This window comes from Eretmochelys imbricata, chromosome 27 (assembly GCF_965152235.1).
Source record: "Eretmochelys imbricata isolate rEreImb1 chromosome 27, rEreImb1.hap1, whole genome shotgun sequence".
NCBI lineage: Eukaryota > Metazoa > Chordata > Testudines > Cheloniidae > Eretmochelys > Eretmochelys imbricata.
The window spans coordinates 14,377,281-14,404,351 of NC_135598.1; the positions used below are offsets into that span (position 1 = coordinate 14,377,281).

Sequence of the window (27,071 nt, forward strand, 5' to 3'; positions counted from 1 at the left end):
ATGGCTGTGCAGGTCTCTCTGCCCCGCATTTCCTTCAGCCCTGGAACCCTTGTGACTCCTTTCTCCACCTTGTCAGGCCCTTGGGAACCCCAGCACTGGGCGCAGGATCGGGGATGCGCCTCACCCGTGCGGGACAGAGCGGCCACATCCGCTCACTCCTCCCCCGTCTGCACCACCCAGCATCGCACCAGCCCCTTGGGCCACCGCTTCTTCTGCTGAGCGTCTTGTCTGGAGGGCCCAGGGGCTTCCCTTCCCCCCACGCACTCCAGCTCTGCTCGGTCAATCGGGGGCCAGCCAAGACCCCCCATCAGCAGCCCCCAAAAGGCCGCAGATCTCAGCCCCCGCAACTCTGGGGCACGTTCCAGGATCGCTCCCGGGCTGCTGTTCCTGCGCGCTGGGCCAGCCAACGGGAGGTTTCAAGAACAATGGGACCCGGGCGCCTAACTCCCTTGGGCGCCTTTGGGGAGCCCAGCCGGGAACGCCGCGGCGCTGCTCCGGCGGAGCCCGGGCAAACCCGCATCCCCGGCACAGCTCGTGTCCCGGCGCCAGCGAAGCGTGAAACCCATTAAATCCCGCCGGCTAATCCGCGCCGGCCGGTCCCTGCAGGGAGCGGAACGTCCCCGAGCCGGCCGGGACCCCGCTCCTGCGGAGAGCCGCGGGACCCCCCGGGCGGACAATCGCAGGGCCAGCGAGGGGTCCCCTGGGCAGCCCAGACCCCGCTTCTCCGACCCGGGACCGGGGCAGCCGGGGAGACCGCGGGGGGCTGGCCGGGCTCGGCGAGCAGAACCGGGAGTCTTGGGGGAGCCCCCCGGGGGCTCAATGTCCCTCCCACCCCCCAGCCGCCACCGCTGCGGTTCGCGTCTCCACGGACGCAGCGCGCCCGGAGCCCAGCCCTGCCCGCAGCGGGGCTCGGGGGGGCTCTGCAGGGGGCTGCAGCGGGGCTCGCGGGGGGCTCTGCAGGGCGCTCTGCATGGGGCTGCAGCGGCGGGTTCGGCAGGGGGCTGCAGCGGGGCTCGCCGGGGGCTGGGCAGGGGGCTGCAGCGGGGGGGGGGCTCGGCAGGGGGCCGCAGCGGGGTTCGCCGGGGGCTGGGCAGGGGGCTGCAGCGGCGGGTTCGGCAGGGGGCTGCAGCGGGGCTCGCCGGGGGCTGGGCAGGGGGCTGCAGCGGGGCTCGCCGGGGGCTGGGCAGGGGGCTGCAGCGGGGGGGGGCTCGGCAGGGGGCCGCAGCGGGGGGCTTGGCAGGGGGCTGGGTCGGACTCACTCTGTCTCCTGCCGCGGACCGGCCGGCGGCTCCAAGCTGCATTTAACAAGGAAGCAAATGAAACTTACACATGCCTCCCCCCCCCTTGATCTGTTACCGAGCCGCTCCTACAGCAGGTGGGGGGGGGCCGCAGGGCCTGCTGGGAGTTGTAGTCCAGGGGTCCCCCAAAGTTGCCTCTCCAGGAGGCTCTTTGGCGAGGAAGCGGGACTCCATTTCCCAGGGCGCCTTGGCGCACAGCCCCAGCGCCTCCGAGGACGGGCCCGGAGTTTGCCGCCCAGCCTGGGAGCGACAAGGAAGAGCAGGGCTGGGAGCTGGCAGGGGTGATATGGGCGGTGCCATCCCTCCCCCGGCGGACCAAGACTTTGATCCCCCTTTGGACTGGAGAAAAACCTCCTAAACCTACCCTTGGTGCGGAGTGGCCCATTCCCCGCGCCGCCGGGGTGCTAAGTGGGCGTCAAAGCCCTGGCAGGGCCGGATCCAGTGTGGCCCTGCACGCTAGGCCGTTTTCCAGGGAGCCCCCCGTTTAGGCACCTAAGGGGCAGGTTTGCCCAGTGCTCGGCAGCGGGACACAGCCACATTCCCCTGAGAACCGGCCTCCTGCCCCCCTGAACTGGGCCCCCGCTGGGGGCGCTGAGCCCTTGGGAAAAAGGTCGGCCCCTGTGCCATCATTTCGACCAGCGCACAGAGAAGGCCAAACGCAGCCAGCCCGATCCACGAGCACGCGGCCCTCCCTTCGCACGCCGGCACCCGGAGCAAGCCGCTGGCCAGCGAGGCCCTGGGTGAGACGGAGATCTGACTCTCCAGGTGCCAGTCCATCCTCGGCAACGTTCCCCAGCGCATCCTGTCCCTGCGTGGGCATTATAGACCGCGGTGCATGGTGGTCCTCCAGCATCCTCACCGCTGTGCTGTGACCATGTGATCGCACCTTTGGAAGGGGAACCGTCATCAGATGCACCCAATGACCATGGTTACTGACAGTCCCCAGACGGATAAGGAATCCTGGAGCCCAAGATAGGCAGGGGAATGAGCTCGCCCATTGCTGGGAAGCAGCTGTCTCTGGGTAGGCTGCAGCAGGTGTGTAGCAGCTCCCAGGAACGCTGCGGGACAGCAAGCAGAACATAAGCGCAGCCAGACTGGGTCAGACCAAGGGTCCATCTAGCCCAGCGTCCTGTCTTCTGACAATGGCCAGTGTCAGGTGCCCCGGAGGGAATGAACAGAACAGGGAATCATCAAGTGATCCATCCCCTGTCGCCCATTCCCAGCTCCTGGCAAACAGAGGCTAGGGACACCATCCCTGCCCAGCCTGGCTAATCGCCATTGATGGACCTATCCTCCATGAATTTATCTAGTTCTTTCTGAACCCAGCTATAGTCTTGGCCTTCACAACATCCTCTGGCAAAGTGTTCCACGGGTTGACTGTGTGTTGTGTGTAGAAATACTTCCTTGTGTTTGTTTTAAACCTGCTGCCTGTTAATTTCATAGAGTGACCCCTAGTTCTTGTGTTATGAGAAGTAGTAAACAACACTTCCTTATGTACTTTCTCCACACCAGTCATGACTGTATAGACCTCAGTCATATCTCCCCTTAGCCGTCTCCTTTCCAAGCTGAAAGTCACAGTCTTGTTCATCTCTCCTCCTATAGAAAGTAAAACACTCAGCTAGACCCAATTTAAACAGCAAAGGGGAAGGAGGCGAAAGCCTCTCTCCTCCCCCAGACAGACACCTGACGGGTGGAGTCTCCAACACAGACCTAGAGGGAAGTGAGCTTCTGTCAGTCACACCTTGGCAGACCCCCAACGCCGGGCCAAGGCCTGACCCTGTGTAGCTGGGGAGAGAACCCAGCAGCAAGGGCCTGGCCACAGGGGCAGTGTGTGGGGTGGGGGCTGTTAATACAGAGGTCTCCGTTTATGTGCAAAACACGCTCAGCTCTCAGCCCAGCTCAGCCAGCGGGGCTCCAGCCCTGGGGATTCCTTGTATGAAATGTAACCAGCTGCCATCAGGCAGCTGTCCCTGGGAGGGGCTTGAGACAGGGCCCAAGTGCAAAGACATGACAAAGACACACAGCATGTCCTTGGCTCATGCCCTGATTAATTCCCTTCTAGCTGTTTTTATTATTGTTTCACCTACTCTGAACTGGGACTAGCTGGGAGCTCTCGGATACATGGATTGGGAGACCTGGCTGCTTCCTTCTGGTGTAGCATCCTGTCCCGTCGCTGAATCCCAGCTATGGCCTCGCTTGGTCAGGGAAAACCCTCCCCAGGGATCCACATGCCCCGAAAACCCTCCCAGTGCTGAGAGGAGAGAGGGGATGAGAGCAGCTGTCAGCTGGGATTGGCCTAGAGCTGATGCATGAAGAGCAGATGCGGAGAGGTGTTTGCAGGTGATAGGAGCTGTGGCGGAGAAGGGTCTCGCACCAGGAGGGTGGGGTGAGGTGAAAGGACCGAGACCAGCTGGGCAGGCAGAGGGAGCAGGGAAAGGAGTAAAGACAGGGTCCGGGAGGTAGTTTGGGGAATGGGGGCTGAAGACAATACTGAGCTGGATCCTGAAAGGAACAGGGAGCCAGGTGTGGGATCCTGTCCATCCGTCCGTCCCTCGCTAGGCTGGCTTCTCTCTGCTGTCTGCACAGGCTGAGACCGCAGCCACCCAGTGAAGGGAGAATATCACACAGGGGGTGACAGGCAGCAGTGCCCACGCAGGAGATGGTGGTGGGGCAGGTGAGTCCCTGGGGCGGGGAGGGCGGGAGCTCATTGTTGAGGGAAGGGATAGAGGAGGAGAGGGAGCTGAGCAGGTTCTTTTGGCCCAAGACCCTCTTCTCCCTTCAAGCCCCTCAGTGAACAGATGCTGAAATGGAATCACGTGGTGAAGACTGGGGGGGGAGGGGGGGTCATAAAAGCATCCAAAGATCCAGCCAGCAGAGCAGCACCTGGGATCCCTCCACTCTCCGCAAACCACCCCAGGCACCATGTGCCTGTCTCCAGCAGGGCTCACGCCCCAGCTAGGCTGACACCAACTGCCCCCGCTCCGAGCGCTTACAGACACTTGGTGCCCAGGGACGGGCAGGCTCCCCCAGGGCGAACGCCCGGGTCACTCGCTAGCACAGACTCCCTGTTGCCTGGAGGAGAGCCAGATTCAGTCAGGTGATGCTAAGGGGGCGCAGCACGTTCTGGCTCCAGCCACGCATGCTCTTGTTACCGACAAGCCTCAGTAATGCACGGGGGGCCCGGCTCCTTATCCCCCGTGCAAGCCCAGCAGCGGGGACAGAGCAGCAATCAGGCAGCATGTGGGAGGCTCCGGGTTTCACTGCCCTGCATTGGTCCTCGCTGGGAAGGTCCCAGCGTGGCCTGGAGCTGCGGCAAACGGGGCTGCGAGCCACAAGGTGCCTCCTCCTGACCTGTGCGGGAGGAGGCTGATCCAGGTAAGGCCAGGGGTGGGGCTGGTGCCCTTGGGGAATCGCGCCTGGTGCTGCTTATGCCACAAACACTCTCCAGGGCTGTGACCGCGGCACCAGCCGCCTCCAGCTCCCTGGCCGTCTTGGGTTCTGATCTGGCCCCAGCCCCATAGGGGCCAAGCACCTTACACTGTTTATAGAGTTTATGCTCATGGCCCCCCCAGGAGGTAGGGCAGGGCTGTTATCCCCACTCTACAGCTGGGAAACTGAGGCTAAGGGAATCACCCATAGTCACACCGGGCATCAGTAGCACAGAGGGGAACTGAACCCCAGGCCCTAAAGTCCTGTAACACCAGGGCCCACCCCAGAGGCAGCGGTAGCCTACTGGGGGCCCTAAGCAGGAATATTTTGTGTCCCCTCCCCCCCCCAACACACACACACATAATAAAAGGTGAATGGGGGCCCCCTTGAGCATCCCGGGGCCCTGAGCAATTGTTAGGCTGCTTATGCCCAGTGCCGGCTCTGGACCACCTGGCCTCCGCAGGCACGGAACAGGCTGGCACCTGCCAGGCCAGCAGGGCAGAATCCACCCCAGGCTGGTTCGTGCCAGCTGCATGCAACGCATTTGCACGGCGGAGCCTGGGCTGCATAAACCTCCACGAGGTGGCAGTAAAAGGCCAGAGATGGTCAAAGCCAAGGAGGGAAGCAGAGCTGATAAATCCACTAGAGTTTCCAGGGGGCAGGTAGGGGGGAGCAGGCACCCCAGGCTCCTGGCCAAGGCTCTATAGTGAGCCCCTGTGGCCAGTGCAGGAACAGCCCTGGCAACTCCCTCCCCAAGCCTCTGCCTTGTGAAAATTCAGTGCAAATTCCAGCAGCTCCTGGCTAGCACTGCCTGGCATAGCATGTCTGGCCAATGGCATCTCCCCGCTGTACTCGCAGCCTCGGAGGAGGGCAGGGTTGTGCCAGCCCCACGCCAGGCATCAACGTGCCCCAGCATGATCTGCCAAGGGAGGGTGAGCGTGTTGGCACCGGCCAAGAGGAGGAGCCCCAGCAAGAGAACCTGAGTCTCCCTTAGTCCTCAGCCCAGCCAGGTCCCTCCTGCCCGGCCACTTCCCCTGCCCTCTCACCCTGGGGGGAACCACTGCCAGCTGGGCCTTGCTCCTGCCTACAGCAACCCCCAGTGGGTGGAACCTCCAATGTGCCCGGCTCCTGGCCCCTCAGCCAGCCCAGTGGAGACAGGGGCTGCGCAGCATTGACTGTCTGCAACTGTAACAAACCCAGGGTCAGTGGTGAGAGCAGGGCTGGGAGTTTTGGGGTCTCCTTGCAGGTGGGAGGGGAGAGCAGGGGGTGCACACGCCCAGGGCCTGGCCAGCCGCCCCCTGGAAGCTCTTGGCTCAGGGATCTCCTAGCTCCCCCCCGTTCCCACTCATGCTCCAGGCAGCCTACTGGTGTCTGGCACTTTGCTGGTCCTGGGAAGTAATGAGACAGGAAACGAGGCCTCGTCCCTGTGGCACAGCCAGGCTGGGGTCTCCTCCAGGGCCTGCAGGGCTTGTTCAGCAGCAGGATTTCAATCCCTCCACCCTGCCCCGCATCCAACAGAGCCACACTCAGCCCCGGCTGCCAGGCCGGGCTACCTGCCTGGCCCCACTCAGTCTGAGCGGGCAGATGCTCATTCCACCCAGCCCCATGGCCGCCCATGGGGCGGTCAGAGCAGGGGAAGCAGTGGTGGGCCTGCTCCCACACCCAGCCAGCATCTGGGCCAGGCAGAGCTGCCATGCTCAGCACCAGGCCAGGCCACAGGATATGGGATTTGTAGGATGCTGGTTCCTTCCCCCTTCCACCCCCACTTTGGGGTCTCAACCCTATGCCTCACGGGGAGCCTCCTAGTAACCACTGCCCCAAAGTATCGATTCCCAGAGCAGCAGGTGGGATAGAGTGGCCAGGGTGGGGCAGCCCCTGCCCGTCCTGCCAGTTAGAACCAAGGGGCATTACGGAGTCTCCTTGAAGCAGCTTCCCTTTGTGATTAACAGCAGCAGACAAGGCCCCTGGGTGCTGAGAGCCAGGAGGGGCACAACTAAGGCACAAGCAGGGACACCTGGGCCCTGCTGAGTGCTGGGATGGCCTCAGGCCCACACCCAGCTGGGGAGGGGCAGCCAACAGCTTAAGAGACAGGTCTGGTGTCAGGCAGTGGTCATGGGACCCAAGCATCCTGCGTGCCAGGCTTCTGCTTACCCCCAGGCCACATACACTCCCCGAGATGCGTGGGGAACCCAGTCCAGCAGCCCCTCGGCTACACGCGAGCTCCCCCCCTTGTGCAGTCTTGTCTCGTTCTCTCCCACCCCCTTCATTCCTGGCCAAGGCAAAATACTGAGTCCAGTCAGCAGAAAGTGCTGAGCTGGAGCAAGGGTTTGATGTCAGGAGAGAGACTGGAACAGCTGCTACTTCCTTCCCCGCTGCCTTTGATCACAGCTTGCAGCCATGGGGCTGAGCACTGGCGGCAGGTAGACCCCGCTGATTAGCGTCTCACTGGGGGCTGTGTGAAATGGGCTTTGCTACAGCACAGACAGGGCTAGGACCAGCATTGGGGGAGGGTTGGAGGGAAAGATAAGGGGGAGCCGTGAAAGAATGGGCCCCTCCTCAGCTGCCTATTCTCCCCAGGCCTGGGGCATGGGCCATGGAATCCTTGCCTGCATCTCACCGGACAGCACCGAGCAGACACTGGTGCCATGCACAACCTGGGGCCAGAGATTGTACTTCACACCTTTCTTCCATCCATCACCAACTAGCGTCCGAGACAGTGCCGAGCTGCTGGCCTCCCTACCCTCCATGGCAAGATCAGGTGAGCATGGAGGTCAGGGCCTGGCAAGACAGCAGGTCTTAGCGAATGGGAAGAGCTGGGGTGAAGCCGGGAGAGCATGTTGCTCATTGACCCTCCCTTGTTAGGGCCCAGGTAGGACTTACCCCAGGAGGCAGGCGGTGGGGCTCAGGCCATAGGAGAATAAACCCACGTATTTAGAGTACTCATGTTACACACCACTCAAGTTTACCAAACACAGAGGGCACGGCCGAGAGACCATGGCCAGCACGAGGAAGCAGGGGCCTTGCTATTGTGTCCCCCTGCGCCACGAACGCCCCCACATGGCAGTGCCCTCTTCCGTTTCCCCACCCCGACCCAGCCAGAACACACCGCAGCGCTGAGGGCAGATCTGCCCTGGCTTGGCTTACGCAAACCCTGCAAGGCAACACCGCAGGGAGGAGGGGAGAGACCCTGGCATCACCCCCCTTGCCTACAACAGTTCAGGCAGCAGGGGCAAGGCAGGGGCTGTAGGGGCCCCACCACAAGGGTGGGGTGGTGGGAAGTGCCCTGCATGAAAAGTGCACCTTGCCTGCCGAGTTCATCTGGCTCCTACGGCCTCTTCCAGGCTCCGACCTCCGTCTCCCCTTTTCCCATTGAAAAGGAAAGGCAGAGCTCCCAGGGGCCACTCAGCAGCACCAGCCCTCCTCTGCTGTGCTGCCCGAAGTTCTCCCACTCTTCCCTGGCACCAAAAGAGATGGGGAACTGCAGGAGTCATTTATGGAGACGAAGCCCCAGCTCAGCAATGAGTGGTTAGCAGGGGGACTCCGGGACTTGCTGGAAATCGTAGACTTCAAGCTGACCACGGCCCCTAGAATCCCTCCCGAAGGGGGATTGGGTAGGGATGCCATCTCCTACATCTGGGCACTTTGCTCTAAAGCCCCTAATCCCATCCCCACTGAGTGCCAACTCCCCGCACTGCGAACCAGCTAAAGACGTCAGCGCAGCACCTGCAAGCAGCCGCTCTGTTTGTGGTAACTGCGAATAGCTCGTTTCCGTCCTCCGGCACCCGGGCACACCTTCACCAGGCAGTCCCAGGCAGCAGCTGCCAGCTGGCGTCTTGGTGGGAACATTTCCTCTCGCTGCCTGTCCCACAGAACACGGCAGCTAGGTTAGACTGCAGTGAACCAGCTCTTTTAACCCAGGCTATTGCAGTTCCATCCTGCCTCAGTCCTATCAAACCAGGGAGCTGGCGCTGGCAACAAGCGTGTTTATTCCCCAGGGTTCATCACATGAGCCGCGAGAGGCAGTGGAGAGGAGACACCGGTGCCGGACTCCATCTTGGGATGTCAGTATTTTTCCACTGACTGGCATGGGAACCACACTTTGAAACAAAGGGTTCCTGCCATATGCAAAAGCTACATAAGGCAGGGGTGTGACATCATCATTGTTCTCACTGACTCTGCACCCAGGAATAATCCTGGAAACACCTGAGGAACAAAGACTGAACTGGGGGAAATGCTGGACCCAGGCTAAAGGGAACACCTAGGGATTCCAAGCTGTAAGCAAGTGCAGCTTGCCCCTTAAGAATCCGCAGCCTGCTTGTATCATCACTTACAGTGAGGATCTGCTATTCATATGCAATCTACTTAGTATATTAAGCTTAGTTTGTGTTTTTTATTTGCTAGGTAACCTGCTTTGATTTGTTTGCTATCGCTTATAATCACTTAAAAAAAACAATTATCTTTTGTAGTTAAACTTTATTTTGCTTTTATCTAAAACCAGTGTGTGGGACTCATAACTCAGGGGAAGAAAGCTGTTGCATATTCCTCTCCACATTGAAGGAGGGGGTGAATTTTATAAGCTTATGCTGTACAGTTCCCTGAGCAGCACAAGATGGCATAATTTTGCATTTATACTCTAGAGGGGGTGTGTGCCTTAGGAACTGGGAGGTGCCTTAGCTGAAGCCTTCCCATGCAGGGGTTGGTTAAAGAGCCTGCCTGCACCTACTGCAGCTGGGCGAGTCCCTACCTGTATGTATGCTAGTGAAAATGCAGGCTGAAACCTGGAGAGCTTGTCAATATCAGTAGTGTAGAAGGGAGCCCAGGCTGGTGGGTCAGGGCGCTCAGTGGTACCCCAGTTCCAGGTGGCCCCCATTACACCCATTTCCAAACAAATGCCAACGGCCCAGGAGCTGACGCAAGTAGAAGAACCAGCTCACTGCAACATGGGGTTAGGGTGTTTTATTCTTTGCTTTGGTCTATACAAAAAACTTACAGAAATAATAAAATCCTCAGTTCCTGAACCACATTCCAAGAACATCGATCCCTTTCCAACAGAAGCAGTAAGCCATCAGATCTAGAGTCGCTTTAAAAAATGTATGAAGAGAAGGGAAGAGGGGAAGGAAACACCACTCACCAGAAAGCAGACAGATTAAATTGTTCAATAGTAGATTGATACAAGGACAGTTCCTAGTGGTTAGAGTCACTCTATAGTAAGGACTGTTGCACTGAAATTCTGTTCACCCACGTCTGATCGGAAGGAATAAAGCCGTTGACATCCCTTGGGCTAGAACAAAGATCCCAGGAAAACACAGCACCCTTTGTTTTCTGCAAACTCACTGGATTTGCTATTTTTAAAGTTTGTAGAAAGCAAAAGGCTCATTTTAAAATGTTAGATTATTTTTGTTAAACACTAAACACAGAACAGGAAGTGGGAAGTTAAAAAGCATGAACTTAAAATCAGACAGCAAAAGCCATTTGCACCATATTAAAAAATAAAAGAAATATATATTTATAGAAAAGACGATTACTGTCATGCCAATGGAGTTGGATAATGACGCGGGAGTCGCGTGTTTTAAAGCTTCAGAAACAGTATCTTGGCTTGGCTGGAGGGTGTTTGAAGCAATCTCAGGAGGAAAGGGCCTTTTTCACAGACCCACAGCAAAAAAGAAATAAAAACAAAACAAAATCTAAAAATAAAGCCTCTGGTGGGAATGGAAAAGTTGGTCTCAGGCACTTCTGTCTCCCAAGTCCCTCTTGCAAGCGCTCATCTCTGGAGCCACCCTCTTCTGCCCGGACAACACACCTGTAGGAGGAAGGAAGGCGTCAGACAGCTGATAGGGGTGTAACAGGAAGAACAGCAGGTCTATCAGAGTGTGGGATCCTTCTCTGGGGCTAGGCTGGCCAAGGAGGAAGGCATGCTGAAGGGGCAGTCCTGGGCTGCCTGGGGAAATCTGGCTTAGCCCACTGACCTACTCCGCTCTGTCTCATGGTAGGGCAGGCAGCTATGCCATGGGTTGGCCATATTTGCAGGCAGCTGTACAATGGTTCCCTTGTAACAATGAACGAGAGGAAACTAACCCAGCTACCCACAGCCGTCTCATGGGGAAGGGGCTGGGAGGGCATGGAGACCTCCTGTGGGGGGTGCACAGGTCTCGGTACCGGGAGATTGCCTGGAGCTAGCACCAGGGGGCAGAAGGGGGTCATTTCCCCAGAGCCCCCAAGCAGCCAGGAGCAGTGGAAATGCTGGTCAGCGGGATGGCAGTGGTCATGCACCTCAGACCCTCAGCTCTTCAACCCTTCCCCTCCCTCGCCCGCACATGGTCCCTTCATCCCAACAGCCACTGGTGTGTGGACTGCAGCTCGGCCAAGCTCATCTACTGCCCTCTTGTTGGATCCCGTAGCTCTCACGGGTCCGGGGAATGTCCCATCCCTGGGAGTCTCACCCCAGGCTCTGCCCTGCGCTTTCTTCATTGCTTGGGGTCCACTGACCTATCAAACCCCCTGCCTGGCCCTAGTTCTTGGGCTCTTGCCTAGAGGTGGAAAGTTGCCTGGAGCCCTCAAACTGATGCCAGGAGCCCAGAGGTGGGGAAGGACACGCTGGCAGAGTAGATGTGCTCATGGAAGGCCCGGCAGTCCCAAAGCTGTGCACCAGAAGCCAAGCTATCCAGCCACAGCTCGGCACGGCCATCCTCCTCTGTCCTCAGACACGAGCAGGACAATCCCCACACTGCTGCCCAGGTCGAGACAGTCCCTCCTCCCAGTCCCAGCTGGGCTCCCTGCCAGGCAAGGCAGTGGTGGTCCTACCTTGTGCAGTGCCTGAGGAGCGGGTTAGGCGAGCATGTGTTCAGGGTAGTGACCTCGGACACCATCACTGTAGGTGTCCATGGGGTAGTCTCCGTCCATATCCATGTTTATGTCCAAGGGGTCATCACCCGGATACATACGATACCCAGCATCCATATCTAGCCACCAGGGGGAGAGGGCAGCCATTAGCCCACATGCCAGCCACAGAGCGGAGAATTAGCACCAGCTCTGTGCTCAGGTGGGGACACCCCAGCTCCCATCCAAGCATTACAACTGCCCTCCCGGCCACTGAGGCTGCATCAGAGCTGGGGTCCATCAAGCCCAAGGCCTGACAGGCAACAGCACCAAATACTGCAGGAGACCCCAACACGGCCAGATACGGAATAAGGGAAAGTTTCTTCCTGCCCCCCTTGGAGGCTGGCTCGTGTCCTGACGCAGGAGGAATAAAAGCCCCAGCTGGCCTTGGCCGGGGCGACACCAAAGCTCCTGGCCACACACTTCGCCTACAGGCAGCAGCGCACTCTCCTGCAACGGGACGTTCCAGAGGGGAGCGGACGCTGACAGGACTTGAACTGGAAGCAGGACGGCTCAGGAAACTCGAGTGAGGCTGGGGCTCCCAGGAGGGAGCAGAGAAATTAGTCTCCATGTACAGAGCATGGCAATGCCACGCTGCCAGTCACCTGGAGCCTGGCGTTTGTTCGTAGCCCAGTGTTTAGTTCTCCTGTGCCCGGACACTAAAACCCGGCCAGCCAGACGTACACGGGGCCCAAGCCATGCCATGCTGGGGAGCGGAGGCAGAAGGCTACAGCCACCTGATGGGCGCTTCCGGCCAAGTGGCCCAGCAGGGCCCCCAGCTCAGATGCACCGTTTGGTGCCCCGGCAGGCACTGGCAGCACACGCCGGCCCTGCCGAGCTTGGCGGTTTCTGCACTAAGCACGTGCCCAGCACTTACCCTCCGGGTACGGCTCATTGATCGGGATCATGCTCTGCGCCTAGGGAGGAGAGACACACAGGTAACACGAGGGCGCAGAGACACAAGGGCTGTTTGGGGCCAGCCTTTGCATGGTGCTTGGAACACGCACGTGGGGAGAATTAGCTTTTCCCGGCAGCAACGGCTTTTGAGAAGAGGGTAACAGGACCTTATGGTGCTGGGACAGCCATGGCAGCAGCTTCCCTGCAGTCTCTGGCCAGCTCCCTCCTGGGAGCTGGGACGCTGGAACGAAGGCTCCTGGAGCCTCTGGGGTGGTACCAGTGCCGAGCTGTTTTATTGGAGGAATCACAGCTCCTGGTGAGGAGCGGGGGGGCTCATGCTACCTGGGGATGCTGCATGAGCACCCCCATCTGCCCAGCTCACGGGCTGATTGCAGCCCCAGGAGGCCACTTGTGGCCAGGATTCTGTGCCAATGCAAGATGCCTGCAGCAATAGGAAACCCAGCTCCCATGGTGCCCCCTTTGCCCACTAGCCCCAGTGCAGGGAGACTCAAGGGTTGTGGACAGATCATGTTGGACCAGTTTCTAAATGGAGCTTAGATGTTCCAGCCCTGAGTCCCCCAGTACAAGCATTAAGCCCTCCGTTTACTAACCCCTCCCACCTAGGAACAGGCACCCCCGTGCCCTGCCCCTGCCCCCACCCTCCCCATTGCAGACGGTCACATGCTCAGGGCTAAGTGGAAGATGTGGCTCAAGTTCTTCCTGGCCCAAGTTCCACTAGAATCCCCTGGGCCCTCTGAGCCACGGAGGGACACGTGGAGCCGAGCGGCCTCCCAGACACCCTGGGTACAAGCCCCATTCGTGGGCAGGGCACTGGGAGAACAATCTCATGGAAGACGTTAGCGCCCAAATAGAGCACTCAGCTCGGGGGGAGGGGAGAGCTCCTGCATCGCTACCAAGGACCATGAGCTGGCCCTGAACAGTTCTAGAAGGAAAAGCCGTGCCCGACCCCACCCCCATACAGACAGGCACTTACTGCTTCCCAGGCAGCGGGGTCATGTTTGAAGAGGGAGTTGGTGAGCTCAACGGAGACGCGTTTCCTGTAGTCGGGGTTTTTGTCCTCAGAGATGCGGAACAGCACGGCTGCGGCGTAGGTGGCTGGACAGAGAGGGGGGAATGTTGGAAGAGGAAACCTCTAAATGCCAGCAGATGGCAGAGGGAGCCACGCTCTTCTCTGAGCAGATGGCTGAATGATTTCCACTTCAGCGGGCGGCTCTGCATTTAATTACGTTTCCTGTTGCCACAGGACTGCCACAGCAGCTCTGCCGGCATCGTCCCGAGAGCCTCCAAGCCCCAGGGGCCACAGCGCCGTTTCATGGAGCAGGGCCTGTGCACCGTCACCCTCCTGCTAAGTGCTTCCCGCCCCCCCCAGCCCTGGGGCTGGAGCCTAGTGTGAGAAGGAATGTCGAGGGAACGACGGCACTTCCTTTAAGTGCGTTCTGGTGTTGCAACCCTGTGCATGGCAGAGGGGGCCACAGAGCGGGTGCCGAGCGTAGGAGACAGTCGAACCCTGTCAGCTGGCTAGGGCGTCCTGGTGGGGGCATGCTACAGCCCCCAAGCTCCAGATGGCGGCAGCCCCGAGGCAGCAGAACAGGAGAAGCTGATGAGAACGGAACAGAACCAGGGCCTGCCCAACGCGCCGACTGAGCAGCTCAGCGCGAGCCCCGCTGGGAGTCCCAGCTCCAAGGGCCTGGCTCCAGCTGGCTCGGCTCACCTGTGCCTTCGTTCCTGGAATGCAGCAGCTCCATCAGCGGAGCAGAGGCCCCCTCGGCATCAATCGTGTCAGCAGCTTCCTTGTCCTGGGCCAGCTCACACAGCACTCCAGCTGCCACCCGCTGGATGTTCTCCACGGGGGAGTAGAGCAGCTGTCGGGGGAGGAAAAGCAGCGTGAGCCACTCCTGGCACCGCAAGCAAAGCCAAGCCAGGGCTGCTCAAGACCAGCTTCTCCGGCTGCCTTCACCCACCCCCCTAGGCAGCTACTGCACGTGCCAATCGGATGCACTGGGGCTCAGAGCCACCTGGACCGCCACAAGCCACCCTGGGCCTCCCGAAACCACCCCACCTCCCCTTCGCCTTGTGCTGCAACCCGAAGCCCAACCTGCACGAAGAGAGGAATCGTGTTGAGTCGGAAGATCTCCATGCGGTTCATTGGGTCCCGGGCCAGAATATGCAGGGCTCCTGTGCACCCCTCCACTATCTCCTCCATCTTCACTCCATCCTGCAAAGGGAGCAGTGATCAGCACCAAGGGACGACAGGTGTGAACGCACAGCACCGTACAACGGGTGTGGTACATGGGCGGAGGGAGGACAGAGCACAGTTCCTCGCCCTCCCACCTGCCTGGCTGCAATGGTTCATCACAGCTGACAAGAGTAGTTACATCCTCCAGGGATCACCCAGCAAGGGGCGCTCTGAACACCAAGTGGCATCCGCTTAGAGACCAGTGCTTGTATGGGATGGAGGGGAGGGCCTGGCCCTCATGCTTGCTGCACTGCGCGAAGCGCCTGGCCATGTCTTCCTGCGAGCTGACTGCATCACCTTCCATTCTGGTGCGTACATGGCTGCTGCTGCCGCCAGGCGCAGTCACGAGGGGGCAGGAGCAGCTGCTGGAGCGCTGCATGTCCAGGACTACGGCCCAGTTACAGCAGCCTTACCCACAGGCCCAGCACGTGGAGCTGCCAGGGCAATACCCAGTGGGTGTTCAGGGGCCGAGTGGAGGCTTCTCGTTCCAGAATAAGCCAACCGAGCAACGCCCTGTGCGCCAGGATCCCTGGGACACAGGGAAAGGCCCCACCGGGCAGGCGCTCCCCAGCTTGGCCATTGGCCCCTCCCGCATCTGTACTTACTGTGTACGGCTGCTGCGTGCCAGCTGCCACATGGCGCTGGGCATCTTGGTGAGCCTTCACCAGCAGCTGGACCAGGCGAGGGATCACGGCAGCCTCCTGCAGTGGGGCGTGGTTAGCCGGGCACAGGGCCAGGTTGCGGATCAGACCGATAGTGGCCTGGAAGAGAGGAGGATGAGGCCATCAGACCGGGCACTGGCTGAGGCAGCAGCTGTAGGTGCTCAGGACTCCTCCATTCAAGAAAGGGACTGGACATGCCAGGAGCAGAACTTTGCGTTTAACCTCCCGTGTCCCCGGCACGAGCCCAGCTGCAAAGCCAATATTGCGCCGGCTCTGTACGCACTCAGCAGGGGGTTCAGAACCAGCCGCCCCAGCTCCCTGCTCACTAGCGCCAGCCGCTACGTCTCAAACCAGTTCCCTCTCCTCCACAGGGAGCTCGGGGGGAGGTTAGCGTGGCTCGCTGGGCATCAGGCAGAGCTCAGCTGAGCCCCAGCGTTGCCCTTCCCCAACGGACGCTCCAGAGCCCCTCTTGCAGTTTTACCTTGACCAGCGGCCACTGGTTGGGCTGGTTGAGGAGCTTGACGATCGCTGGGATGCCGTAGTTGAGCCGCACCGAGTTCTGGGCCATCTCTGCCTCTGGGTGCCGGCTGGTGAGGTGCCGCAGGGCGCAGACAGCCGGCTCAGTGATGTCCTCCTTGTCACCTGCTCTCAGGATGGTGTGGATCAGGGCTTCCACCCCATTGGACTGCGTGACCAGGGTCTTGTTTTTGCTGTTGTTGCAGGTCAGGTTGGAGAGGGTGCCGGTGGCGCAGGTCAGCACGTTCACGTCGTCTGAGCTCAGCTGGTTGACCAGGATCTTGAGGACGCCATCCAGACCCTCCTACAGAACAGTGAGTAGGTGACAGTAGAAGCAAGACGTCACACCTGTCCTCTTCACACAGGCCATCAACTGCAGCATGGACAAGACAATGGACTAGGCCCAGCCTGTCCCCTCCTCGTTGGGCTCAGCTCTACAGCAGCCACAAGCTGCACCGTAAATAGCCCCAGGCCCTTTCCCAGAGCTCTGCTCCCTCCTGCCCCACTGCTTGATAAGGTGGAAGCAGAGCTGCTTGTCTGTTCACACAGCTGAGCCATCCCACATCACAGCAGGCTCCTCCATGCAGGGAGTCCTCTGCCCCCACCTCCAAAAACATAACTCTCTGCCTAAGGGGCCGCTTCAGACCACAGGGAGCTCTGCTCGGAGGGTGGTGTCGTCACGGGACGCCCTGCGTCACCGGATTCACCGCACACTACACTATAGCCGCACAGGAGCACTCATGCCAACTCGCAGCAGTGCCAGCTAGGAATGGCCCTGACCCATGCAGGCCAGTAGGCCTGAGAGTCACCAGCCCAGTGCTTTGGAGACATCAATCTCTGTGTGCCACGAGAACGCTTAACTAGCCTGGCGAGCCGGTTTCAGGTAGATGGCAGCTCTGGCATTAGGGAACCTTGGCAGACTGTGCCAGGCTGGAGTGGGAGAGGAGTTGTAACTTTAAAGAGCGGTAAGGTGAAGTTAGCAAGTGTTGTGTCAGAGCATGCTGACGGGAGGGGTTGACACTGCTGCCTACGCACAGGAAGCACTGGACAGATTCATTGGAGAGGACCACACGCGTGTCACTGCAGAAGGTCCTGCGAGCTCCAGGCCCCACCCCCAAGCGAGCTAAAGGAACATGATAATTAGGCATCAGGGATTCAGAACCCCAATTGCGCACCCATCGGGACACAGCCTTGAAGGTCACGTAACTGCTTAGTAAAGACAATGCAGAGCATTGTACAGATGAAGGGCAGATGGTGAAAGACTAGTGTTCCTCTGAACACCATTTGCACCAACCAAGCCCATTCACCCCCACCTCATGCCAGGGAGACTAGATTTGTAGAGGGCAGAGCACCCCTGGGACTGAGGAAGAGATCAGCTGGAACATCAAGCAGACAGCAACACCTTGGCAGGTGGAAATGTTTCCGGGAGGGCCCTCACAAAGGAGAATTATTGAGCTGCCAACTCTATCCCCCCCACTCTCTGCTCTCCCTCAAACCCTGGTTGGAGCATGCAGTAGGAAGCTGGGGAGTTTATCATCTGGTCACACTTGAGATCTGCCCATTTAACTCCTCAAAGAGTGAAGATTACAAGGTACCACCCAGATGCGCTCCTTCCCCTGGGAACCAGGCTCCCTCTGGGGCCCCCAAAACTGTGCTGTTTGAGTCGATGGCTTGGCGGACTCCAGCAGGCCCGAGAACATGCACAATTCAACAACCCTTCCTCATGCCAAAGGCCAACTATTGTTCCAACTCAAGCAGAGTGTCTCAGTGCAGTAAGAGTCTTGCTCGCTACAATATTTTCTTAGAACAAGAGTCCCAAGCCTCTAGACTCCTGTAACCATAGCTAGCTCTCTGCACTGTTTGGACAGCATGAGTGACAGATGCTCCGGACATGTGCAGCTTTACTTAGGAGTTTAGTATCTTCGCCAGGTTTCCCCTGCCGGAAACATGCAAGTGATACAATCCCCAGCTGTTCAGAGCAGTATGACAAGCCAGCACGCGCACTGTGGGTGATCATGGGGGTCACTAGTGGCAGGACTGAGGGATTTAAGAATAGCCAGAAGGACAGTGGGAGATGGGGGTGGGGTCTTGGGTCCTGGTTAGACAGAGGATGCAAAGGAGTTAAGTCAGTAGACAAAGCTGCATTCCCCTGTTTGCTATTTAGCAGAGCCTGAACACCAAATGTTTCATTTGTTAATCTCACTGGAGACGGAGTTACATGCCTTCCAGAAACGATCCCAAATACTTTCCACACTGCATCAGATCCTAATCCATGTGGAGGGTCAGGCCAAGCACCATGTGGGGAACACATCAGGAAGCAGTGGAAAGGCAGGAGGTGGGGGAAGAGGAACCCTGGATGTCAAAGCAAGCAGCTTGGCGAAACTTCAGGGGCGTCTGACTCTTCTGCTCCTTTCCTTGTCCGGACTCCACCCCACCCTCCCCAGCCACGCTCCCACGGTCCTTCCACAAATACCATCAGCCTGACGAACAATGGCTTCCTCGCTGACTGTCAGAACAATCTGGCACCAGCCCTGGGAAGTCAGAAGCAAGCCCCAGCACCGGTTCTGCAGCAGGGGAACACGGGAGACGCCTTTCCAAGGGTGCTGACACAGAACGGCTTACGCCTTCGCCAGACTCCTAGCCCCACCCCTGTGGGTGCGGTGCATGGGCTGGCAGCACACAGAAGCATGTACTTACAGGGGGCGCCTTCTCCCCACTGGGTCCTGGAGATGGAGTGTAAGTCAGACACAGGCAGGGAGAGCACAGACTGCCATCCTGGTGTGAAGAGGCCCCAGGCGCCCTTGGGAGACCCTGAGCACTAGGAAGCCAGCATTTGACAGGGTAACTGGCCCAGTGGACGGGAGAAGCAGTAGATGGGATGTACCTTGATTTTAGCAAGGTTTTTGACAGTCCCACATAAGAGTCCCATAAGCCAGCTAAGGAACTGGGGTCTAGATAAAATTACTATAAAGGTTAGTGCTCAGCTGGCTGAAAGACTGTTCTCAGCGAGTAGCTATCAATGGTTCACTGTCAAACCGGCAGACGTATCTAGTGGGGTGTTGCGGGGTTCAGTCCTAGATCCGGTACCATTCACTAGGTTCATTAAATGACTTAGAGAATGGAGTGGAGAGTGTGATTGTAGGATTTGCAGAGGACGCCCAGCTAGGAGTCGCCGCAAGCACTTTGGGGGACAGGATTAGAATTCAAAACAAATGGACAAATTAGAGAATTAGACTGACATCAACAAGATGAAATTCCAATAAAGACAAGTGGAAAATACTTCAGCTGGCAAGGAAACAAACCAAATGCACAGCTACAAACTGAGGAATGGCCATCTAGGCAGAATTACTGCTGAAAAGGATCTGGGGGCTCTAGGGGGTCACACACCGAATCTGAGACAATGTGATGCAGCTGTGAAAAAGGCTGACCTCATTCTGGGACATATGAACGACACGGGAGGTGAGTGTCTCACTCTATTCGACGCTGGTGAGGGCCCAGCTGGAGTCCTGTATGCAGTTCTGGGCGCCGCGCTTTAGGAAAGCTGCGGACAAATTGGAGGGAGCCCAGGAGAAAACCATAAAAGTGACCAAAGGTTTAGAAAACCTGGGAGGTTTTCTGGGAGGAAAGGTTAAAAATCTGGGCGTGTGTAGTCTTGAGCAAAGGAGACTTGATAGTCTTCGAACATGTTAAGGGCTGTATAAAGAGGACAGGGATCAATTGTTCTCCATGGCCACTGGAGGTAGGACAAGTAATGGGCTCACTTGGCACCACCGGAGATTTAGGTTAGATAGTAGGAAGAACTCTCAGAGCAGAGAAGCTCTGGGACACAGTTCCATGGGAGAATGTGGAATCCCTGTCACTGGAGGTGTTCAAGAGCAAGTTGGACAAATCCCTGTCAGAGGAGGTTTAGGTTTACTTGGTCCTGCCCCACTGCAGGAGGCTGGACTTGGATCTCTCAAGGTCCCTTCCAGCCCCACATTTCTAGGATTTCCATTACTTCCTGCTGTCCCCATGGAAATTAAGCCATTGCAACAGGACTGTGAAGGGAGCTGCTCCTTGGAGTCAAAGCTGGGTAAGAACATTCCCTCTGGACTTTGGATGTTGGGCTCAGTGCAGAACAGGCTAAGATCAGGTATCCCCACAGAGCACCAGACAGGTGATTAATGCTCTACGGTCTATTCAGGAACAGGCCTTGGAAATGCTTATTTGAGGCTTCTACAATGGCTGGATTCCTGTGCACTCACCTGCTTGGTGGCTACATCAGAGAGGTTCCTCAAGGTCCACAGGCAGTTCTGTACGAGCCTTGGGCTGGAGCTGGTCAGATGTTTCCCCAGAGCTTGCATGCCACCTGAGGGAAGAAACACAAAGCCCAGCCCAGCTGTAATTAGCCCCAACATCCGAGCTGCCCAGCACCATCCAAGCATGTGAGAGGCTACACATGGGTTTGGGCTCTTCAGACAGCCCTTTGCAACACTAAGTCTGAGGCCACCATCTCTCCTTGTACTGTAGAGAGACAAAGGCAGCATCACAGCTGGCCAGCAGGGCTAGCAGCAATTCTGCCCCCTTGCTCTTCCCCAGAAGCACATATCTGCACAAACCTAAGCAAAAACAACTCGCATTTGTCCTCAAAAAGTTCCCACTAGCAAGTGTAAGAAGCTAGAGTATGAGTGCCCAACTCATGGCAAAGCTGGGATGGCAGCCCTGACACAAGGGCACTAATCAGAGATTAACCCATTCCTGTAGCTTCGCAACTGCTTTGGCCACTCCATAAAGCACCCCGCAACTCGAGTAAAGGTGCAAACAGGCCCACCTCCCGTCAGAGGTGTCTGTGCACCCAGAGGAACCAGTCGCTACGACCTCCTGGAAATGCCCCTCCTCCAGATGAGCTCTCTGGAAACAGGTGACAGGCCATGGGAGTAGAGACCCAGCCAACATGGAAAGGGAAGTGGCAAGACAGACTGTCACTCCGTGGCATTCGAGCAAGTGAGAAGTGTGGGTAGCATCCTGACAGGAGTAGAGGAGACTAACAGGGTGGCGTTAGAACACTAAAGTTCTAGAGAATTGTATGGAAGCCTAGAGGGACCAACCACACAGCGAGTGCTTGGGGACGCTGCCAGGATGGGAAGTCACACAGGGGACGAGGACGTGAGCAGTGTGGGACAGGTGCTGTTTAGGGAGACCTCTTGGAGGTGCTTTTTAACTTCACTGCAATGGAAGGGGATGGGAGAGCTGGGAACCTTAATAAGAGGAAGTGTTGGGATGTTACAATTAACACTGTCATCTGACAGGGTCTCTGATGAAGGCCTCATTAAGAGTAACAGCTCAGCACAGCTGGAAGCAAAGTGACATAACAAATGGCAATTAAATCCACATCCCATCTCACTGAATAGGAGCGTGGTTCGTTATCAGCCCCTCAAGGATGAGGCACCAGCTTATTTCCATTACAGAGCAGCTCAGGGACTTCTCGAACCATAACTGACACCGAAGTAGGAGCAGGATGCTGCTGGTTCCTGCTGGCCCAGAGGCTGAGACAGGGCCCAGCTCCACACCTCACGTTAGCCTATGTGCCTTGGAAGAGAGCAAGTATCCAGTGGTGCCTGGAAAGGGCCACAGCCTAGTTTGCTCCAGCTGTTGAGTCTGAACCAGCCCCCTCCATCTCAGGCCTACCCCCCGGCCTTCGCAGGGCTCACTCACCAGCCTCCACAATGGCAGGCTTGTTGCTGGGACACACAGACAAGACCTTGAGCACCCGGCTGGTGGTCCAGAGCAGTTTCTCGTAGGTGTAGCTGCGCATGATCTGCACCAGGGCTTGGGGTCCCCCATTGGCCAAAATAATCAGCTGCAAGAGAAAGCAGCATTAGCCCTCCAGAGGGGGGCCACGAGAGGTGTCCACAGAGATCATATGCCGCCGGAGAACTCCGATTAATCCCTAACACTTGCATTTAAGCCACCGAGTGGGGCGCTACTGCATTAGTTGGAATATCTGCTCCGCTCTCCTGACTCCACTGGACCCTAGCTACTGGGTTCAACTCCACATGAATGGAGAGAGAGAGAGAGACACCTGAGAACAGTCTGCAGACATGCTAAGGGCTGGTGTAAAGACAGCAGGGATCAATTGCTCATGTCCACTTAAGGTAGGAGAAGCAATAATGGGCTTAGTCTGCAGCAGGGAGATTTAGGTGAGATATTGGGAAGAAGTTTCTCACTCTCAGGGTAGCTAAGCTCTGGAACAGGCTTCCCAGAGAGGCTGTGGAATCCCCATCACTGGAGCCTTTTAAGAACAGGGTGGTCGAACACCTGCCAGGGACTGTCTAGGTTTGCGTGGTCCTGCCATAGTGCAGGGGGCTGGACCTGACTTTGAGGTCCCTTCCAGCCCCACATTTCTATGATTCTACAACCGGGGCACCAGGACAATCTGCAGGTCCATTTGTGCAACTTAAAACTGACTCAAACATTCAGGATTAAAGTCACAGGACAGGAGACTGGACGGCCCCCAGCACTAGGTGCACAGCAAATTCAGTGCAGCTTCCCCCCAAACTTCAAGAGCCCCCCCCAGAACAGCCACCCCGACCCTAAAAGGATTAAGACGTAGGCCTGGTCTAGACTCAGTAGGGTCAACATGGCTACAGCACTCAGCGCTATGAGAAATTCCACCCGAGTGCCGTAGTTCAGCCCTCCCAACTCCGTCCTGGTGTAGACATGACGATGCTGCCGTAGTGTAGACACGGCCTAACTACCAGCCAGAGGGTCTGCTACTCTTCAGTGTAAGAGTAACTTCTCTGGCGGCCGTAACAGGGGATCCAGTTTCCGCCGCACACGCAGCAGGCAGGATCTGCTGGCACCGACTGCTGCGTTTCGGTGCTATTCCGGGCAGCCAAGCCTTGGTCAGGAGTGTTTACACACAACTACGGTCACACAGGAGTAGGGAAGAGAGGGTCTTGCTTTAAGACTATAAATACATGTCTAGGCTGGAAGGAGTACAGAAAAGTCTGGCAGGAGAGCTGAACTTGCTACTGGGAGCAGGATGGACTGAGGAGTTTGGGCCAGAACCGCTCCTCTGCTGGAACTGAGCTATCATGGCATTTAGTGCTGCGGCACCAAGTATCCAGGCTAGTGGGCACTGCAAGGTGGGGTCTGTGCAGCAAGGGAGGGTTTGAACCTTCCACCCTCGCTCTCACCCCAGTAGTTTCGCTGGTTCTAATTAATGGACAAGCTGACAACGCAGACCAGGTTGTCCACCGACAGCAGCCTCCACTTCCCACCTACTCCCGGATGCTAGTAGCCACGGGACAAATGCTACCAACAAGGCAATGAAGGAGCCAGGGCTGGCAACAGGCTCACCTTGCTCTCCTGGTTCCCATAGGCTAGGAGCTGAAGGCAGTCAGTGGTGATGGCAAGGAATTTCGGGTTGTTCTTGTTCAGCAGGGGAACCATCTTCTGCAGGCCATCAGCCAGGCGCACCGCCATCTTGGCACCTTCCTGGTACAGCAGCAGGTTGTGCAGGGTGGTGATTGCGTAGAACAAGACCGACTCGACCGGGGAGCTAGGGATGAGAGCATGAAGGGGAATTAAGCCACAGCAGGAGGTGGCTGAAGATGTGTGGGCGCCTTCATGCTTGTTACAGGCAGGCCCCAGAGCGGTACCGGGCACTGCATGCTGGGATGTGTAGTTCTGGCAGACTGCACCTCCATATTAGGAATGGAAGGGCTGCTGCAGGCAGCGCCATTTTATGCCAGTTGGGTGTGGCCCCTGGCAGGTGGCCATTGAAGTGCTGTGCCTGGAAAAGTTCAGCCACCCCGGGATCAGCATGGAACAGAAGCGAGTACTGTACTGTCCCTAGCTCCGCTCCTCACTAGCCCAGCAGGCACTTCTCGAGCACAGCTTAAACCTCACTGGTGAACGCAACCCCCAGGGTGGCCCAAAACAGACATCTGTGGCATTCCCACAATGGTCGGGATGGGCAGATGGAGGGAGTCTCTGGATTTCGCGAAGTGCTATAAGCCAGGAGGCTCCATAGCCAGCTCGGCAGAGGAGATTCCAAGCTGCAGGCGAGAAAGCAAAGATTCATCTTTGACTAGGGAACGGGCTCGGCTAAGCCTGCAGCCTACTGACCAGGCCCTACGGCAGTTATCACACAACATGCTTTGCAATGCCAGCAGACTGGCCACACCAGAGCGCTGTCAATGCCTCTCGCCTGCCCTGGCTCCGCTCCCTCCCACTTCCAGCCACCCTATACAGCAAGCAGCTGTCCTACTGAACAGACTATGGGAGAGCCACTCCAGAGCCTGTTGGCTCAGCTCTGTACACCTGCATGTTGGTGCCTGGTACCTGAGCATCCGCACGAGAGCTGGGATGCCTCCCGATTTGAAGATGGCCAGCAGCCCCTCACGGTGGTGCGAGAGGTTGTGCAGGATGCTGGTGGTGCAGCGGGCCGTGTCCAAGTCACTGGTGTTCTGCATGGCACGCACCACGGCCGCCACAATCTGTGGGGACTGCATCAGGGCGCGGCGCGATGCCTCCTTCTTGGACAGCTGGTTCACTATCATGGCCGCTTTGCTGACCACAACCTAGGGAGAGAGAAGGCTGCAGATGGGAGAGGGGTCCCAGCCAACACTATGAACCGGGAAATTACTGAGCAGCGAGGGAGCTGAATCTCCCACTAAAGCAGCCAAAAGAAGTTTCCTCCCTTTCAGGCGGCTAGCACTGCACACGGGGCAGCTGGATCCTCTGTACCGTACTGAGAGGCTGGGCCAGAGTGGTGGGAAAGACTCTGCTCAGGGGGCTGAGAGCCCGCACAGCTAGTGCATTCGAATGCGGCTATTTAACAAAACGGCACCACAACGCGCAGCAGGAGGGCGGGCTGCAGCCAGGGCTCAGGTGCTCTGACACAGCAGAGGGTGGGACGAGAGAAGCAGCCAGGGGTGCAATGCGACAGGTTTTTCCACGAGATCTGTTCTAGGAGTTACTTTGGGGCAGGTCCCTGGCCTGTTAACACAGGAGGTCAGACTAGATGATCACAACGGTCCCGTCTGGCCTTGGAATCTACGCAGCACTAGGGTGCAGGCTGCCCTGCTTTGCCATCTGACCAAAGCTGGGGTAACGCCAGGAGCGCAAAGTTCACATGAGGTATTAAAAGGGCAGAAGAGGGAGGGGAGGAACTGTGAGTACAGATGTAAAGAAACACAGTTGCCCTGGGTCAGATTCCCCCTTGCTACAGCAGGGTTGATGGGCCATGTGACCACAGTGCTTGGGCAAAGGAGAAGGGCTTTGGTCAGCATTGGCTGGATCTCCTCTGAGGTCCCAGGCACGTTGCAGCGGCCTCCCCCGCCAGAGCTATGCTTCCAGGCAAGCACGCAGCTAGGAGGTTTGCAGCCTGAGTCCCAGAGCATGCCCCAGACAAGAGCGTGCATTGAGCAGAGTTTGCTCCCTTACCGGGTCCTCGTCATTCAGCAGCTTGGTGAGCTCTGGGATGGCCCGCGTGGCCAGCTCTGCATCGTCCTGGTAGTTGATCAAGTGCACGATGGCAGATTTCAGCATCTGCGACGGCTCGGCCAGCCTCTGTACGTTGGTCTGCTGGCCATCAATGTGAGTGGTCATAAGCAGGGACCGGTCCTCCATGGTCTCTGGGTACATGGCAGCCCGGACACGCTGGGCCCGTGTCATGGCCAGCTGAGACTCCATGTCTGCTGCTGCAGGGAGGAGAGGCGAAGGGAATGTTAAACTCCCAAGCTCGGCAGAGTTCGCTGCCAGGCCTCCAGATTTCAATTAGCTGAGCAGAAGTTTAACAAAATGACACCGGTAATGTCAGCATCCCAGCACGCCCCGCAAAGAGCTGGTGCTTCACATTGTAAAGAGATACAGCAGCACAGAGATAAGGGAACACTTAATTAGGCAGCATAATTTGGGAATTGTCACACAAGGCCTGTTAATTAAAAAAAATTAAGGGCATTTGCAAGTTGGGACCAGCTGGCTCAGGGGACTGGAATGGCATTTGGAGGCCTTTCCCCATGGGGTTTGTTGGGACAGATCCAGCTCAGGGACAGCTCTTACCACTAATTGCTATCCATAACTTCTGGGAACAGCTCGTGGCTTTGGTCCAGTTCCTGGCAGACAGAATATCCCCAAATCACACCATTGCCTAGAAGCAGCCTCAGGACCAGGGTAGGGCCTGAGCTACTCCACTGTAAGGCCTGGTCTACACCTAGAACTTAAGTCAACCTAGTGACTTCGCTCAGGGCTGTGAACAAGGATTCTTCCATCTAGCTACAGCCTTGGAGAGGTGGATTACCTGCCAAGATGGAAACCCCCTGCTGAGGATGCAAGAAATACCTAGGCTAAAGCGGCACAGCTGCACCTTTGCTGCTGTAGCGTGGAAATACCTTTCGCTTCCCCTCCTCTGCCAGCACTATACCTCTTCTGCAGGGAAGGGGATTTACCCTCTGGGGCCAGTAATCGGATCCCTTTACTCAGAGATAAATACAGGAAAGAGCCACCAGAACCGAGTCCAGCGTTAACAGGTAGGAGTTCAGTGACTCACTCTCTAGTTAGAGAGAAACGGAGCCAGGGTCTTCTAGTTAGCATCACAGAAGCAGTCTCTCCTCACCCCAGCCCAGTTATTGTAGCGACCAAGAGAGCTGTCATTCTGGCTGTGGCAGACTCCGCTGACAATGTGCGGGTGTTTGGGGTGCAGGGAAAAAGGGGAGGAGGAGAACACTTTTCTGGTTTTCTTCCCCTCTGTTTCAGACATGCCAGAGTTGCACCATCACCAGCTACTTTGTGCAAGCAACAAGCTGTAACACCTAGGAACAGTACTGCATACTGTCCCCAAGCAGCCAGGTAACTGAGAGGCAAACGTGGCTGATCACTAAGCTGGGATCAAACAGCTCCTATCTTGGAAACACAGCTTAAAGCGCCGTTGAGGCATGCGTGGAGACTGAGCTCAGAATCAGAGATGTGGTTATGCCACAAAACACCCTCTCTGTATGAGATCCTTCCTGCACTCAGACATGCTGCCAAACAGTTTACCTTCCCCTGCCGTGGTGTTTTAAGCTGCAGTGACAGCCCAGGCGTGGAGAAGACAAAGGATTTACGAAGATGCACCCAGAGCGGGGCAGATTAAGTATAGGACATGGGAGA

At 57.5% G+C, this 27,071-nt stretch overlaps 1 protein-coding gene across 4 annotated transcripts in view; it reads right to left on the reverse strand.

The window, feature by feature from the left end:
• Positions 1 to 9,668: 9,668 nt before the first annotated feature.
• Positions 9,669 to 27,071, reverse strand: part of JUP (junction plakoglobin) — a 50,760-nt gene continuing 33,357 nt past the window's right edge. For all 4 annotated transcript variants that reach the window (XM_077806427.1, XM_077806430.1, XM_077806428.1 and 1 more), the window contains exons 3-15: positions 25,368 to 25,624; positions 24,264 to 24,502; positions 23,277 to 23,478; positions 21,630 to 21,774; positions 20,180 to 20,283; positions 15,901 to 16,239; positions 15,363 to 15,518; positions 14,617 to 14,736; positions 14,233 to 14,383; positions 13,495 to 13,616; positions 12,481 to 12,520; positions 11,529 to 11,686; positions 9,669 to 10,527 (exon numbers count right to left, since the gene is read on the reverse strand). In XM_077806427.1, the coding sequence (XP_077662553.1) occupies positions 11,553 to 11,686; positions 12,481 to 12,520; positions 13,495 to 13,616; positions 14,233 to 14,383; positions 14,617 to 14,736; positions 15,363 to 15,518; positions 15,901 to 16,239; positions 20,180 to 20,283; positions 21,630 to 21,774; positions 23,277 to 23,478; positions 24,264 to 24,502; positions 25,368 to 25,624 (2,009 nt within the window). In that variant the 3' untranslated portion in view covers positions 9,669 to 10,527; positions 11,529 to 11,552. The remainder of the gene's footprint in view (positions 10,528 to 11,528; positions 11,687 to 12,480; positions 12,521 to 13,494; positions 13,617 to 14,232; positions 14,384 to 14,616; positions 14,737 to 15,362; positions 15,519 to 15,900; positions 16,240 to 20,179; positions 20,284 to 21,629; positions 21,775 to 23,276; positions 23,479 to 24,263; positions 24,503 to 25,367; positions 25,625 to 27,071) is intronic.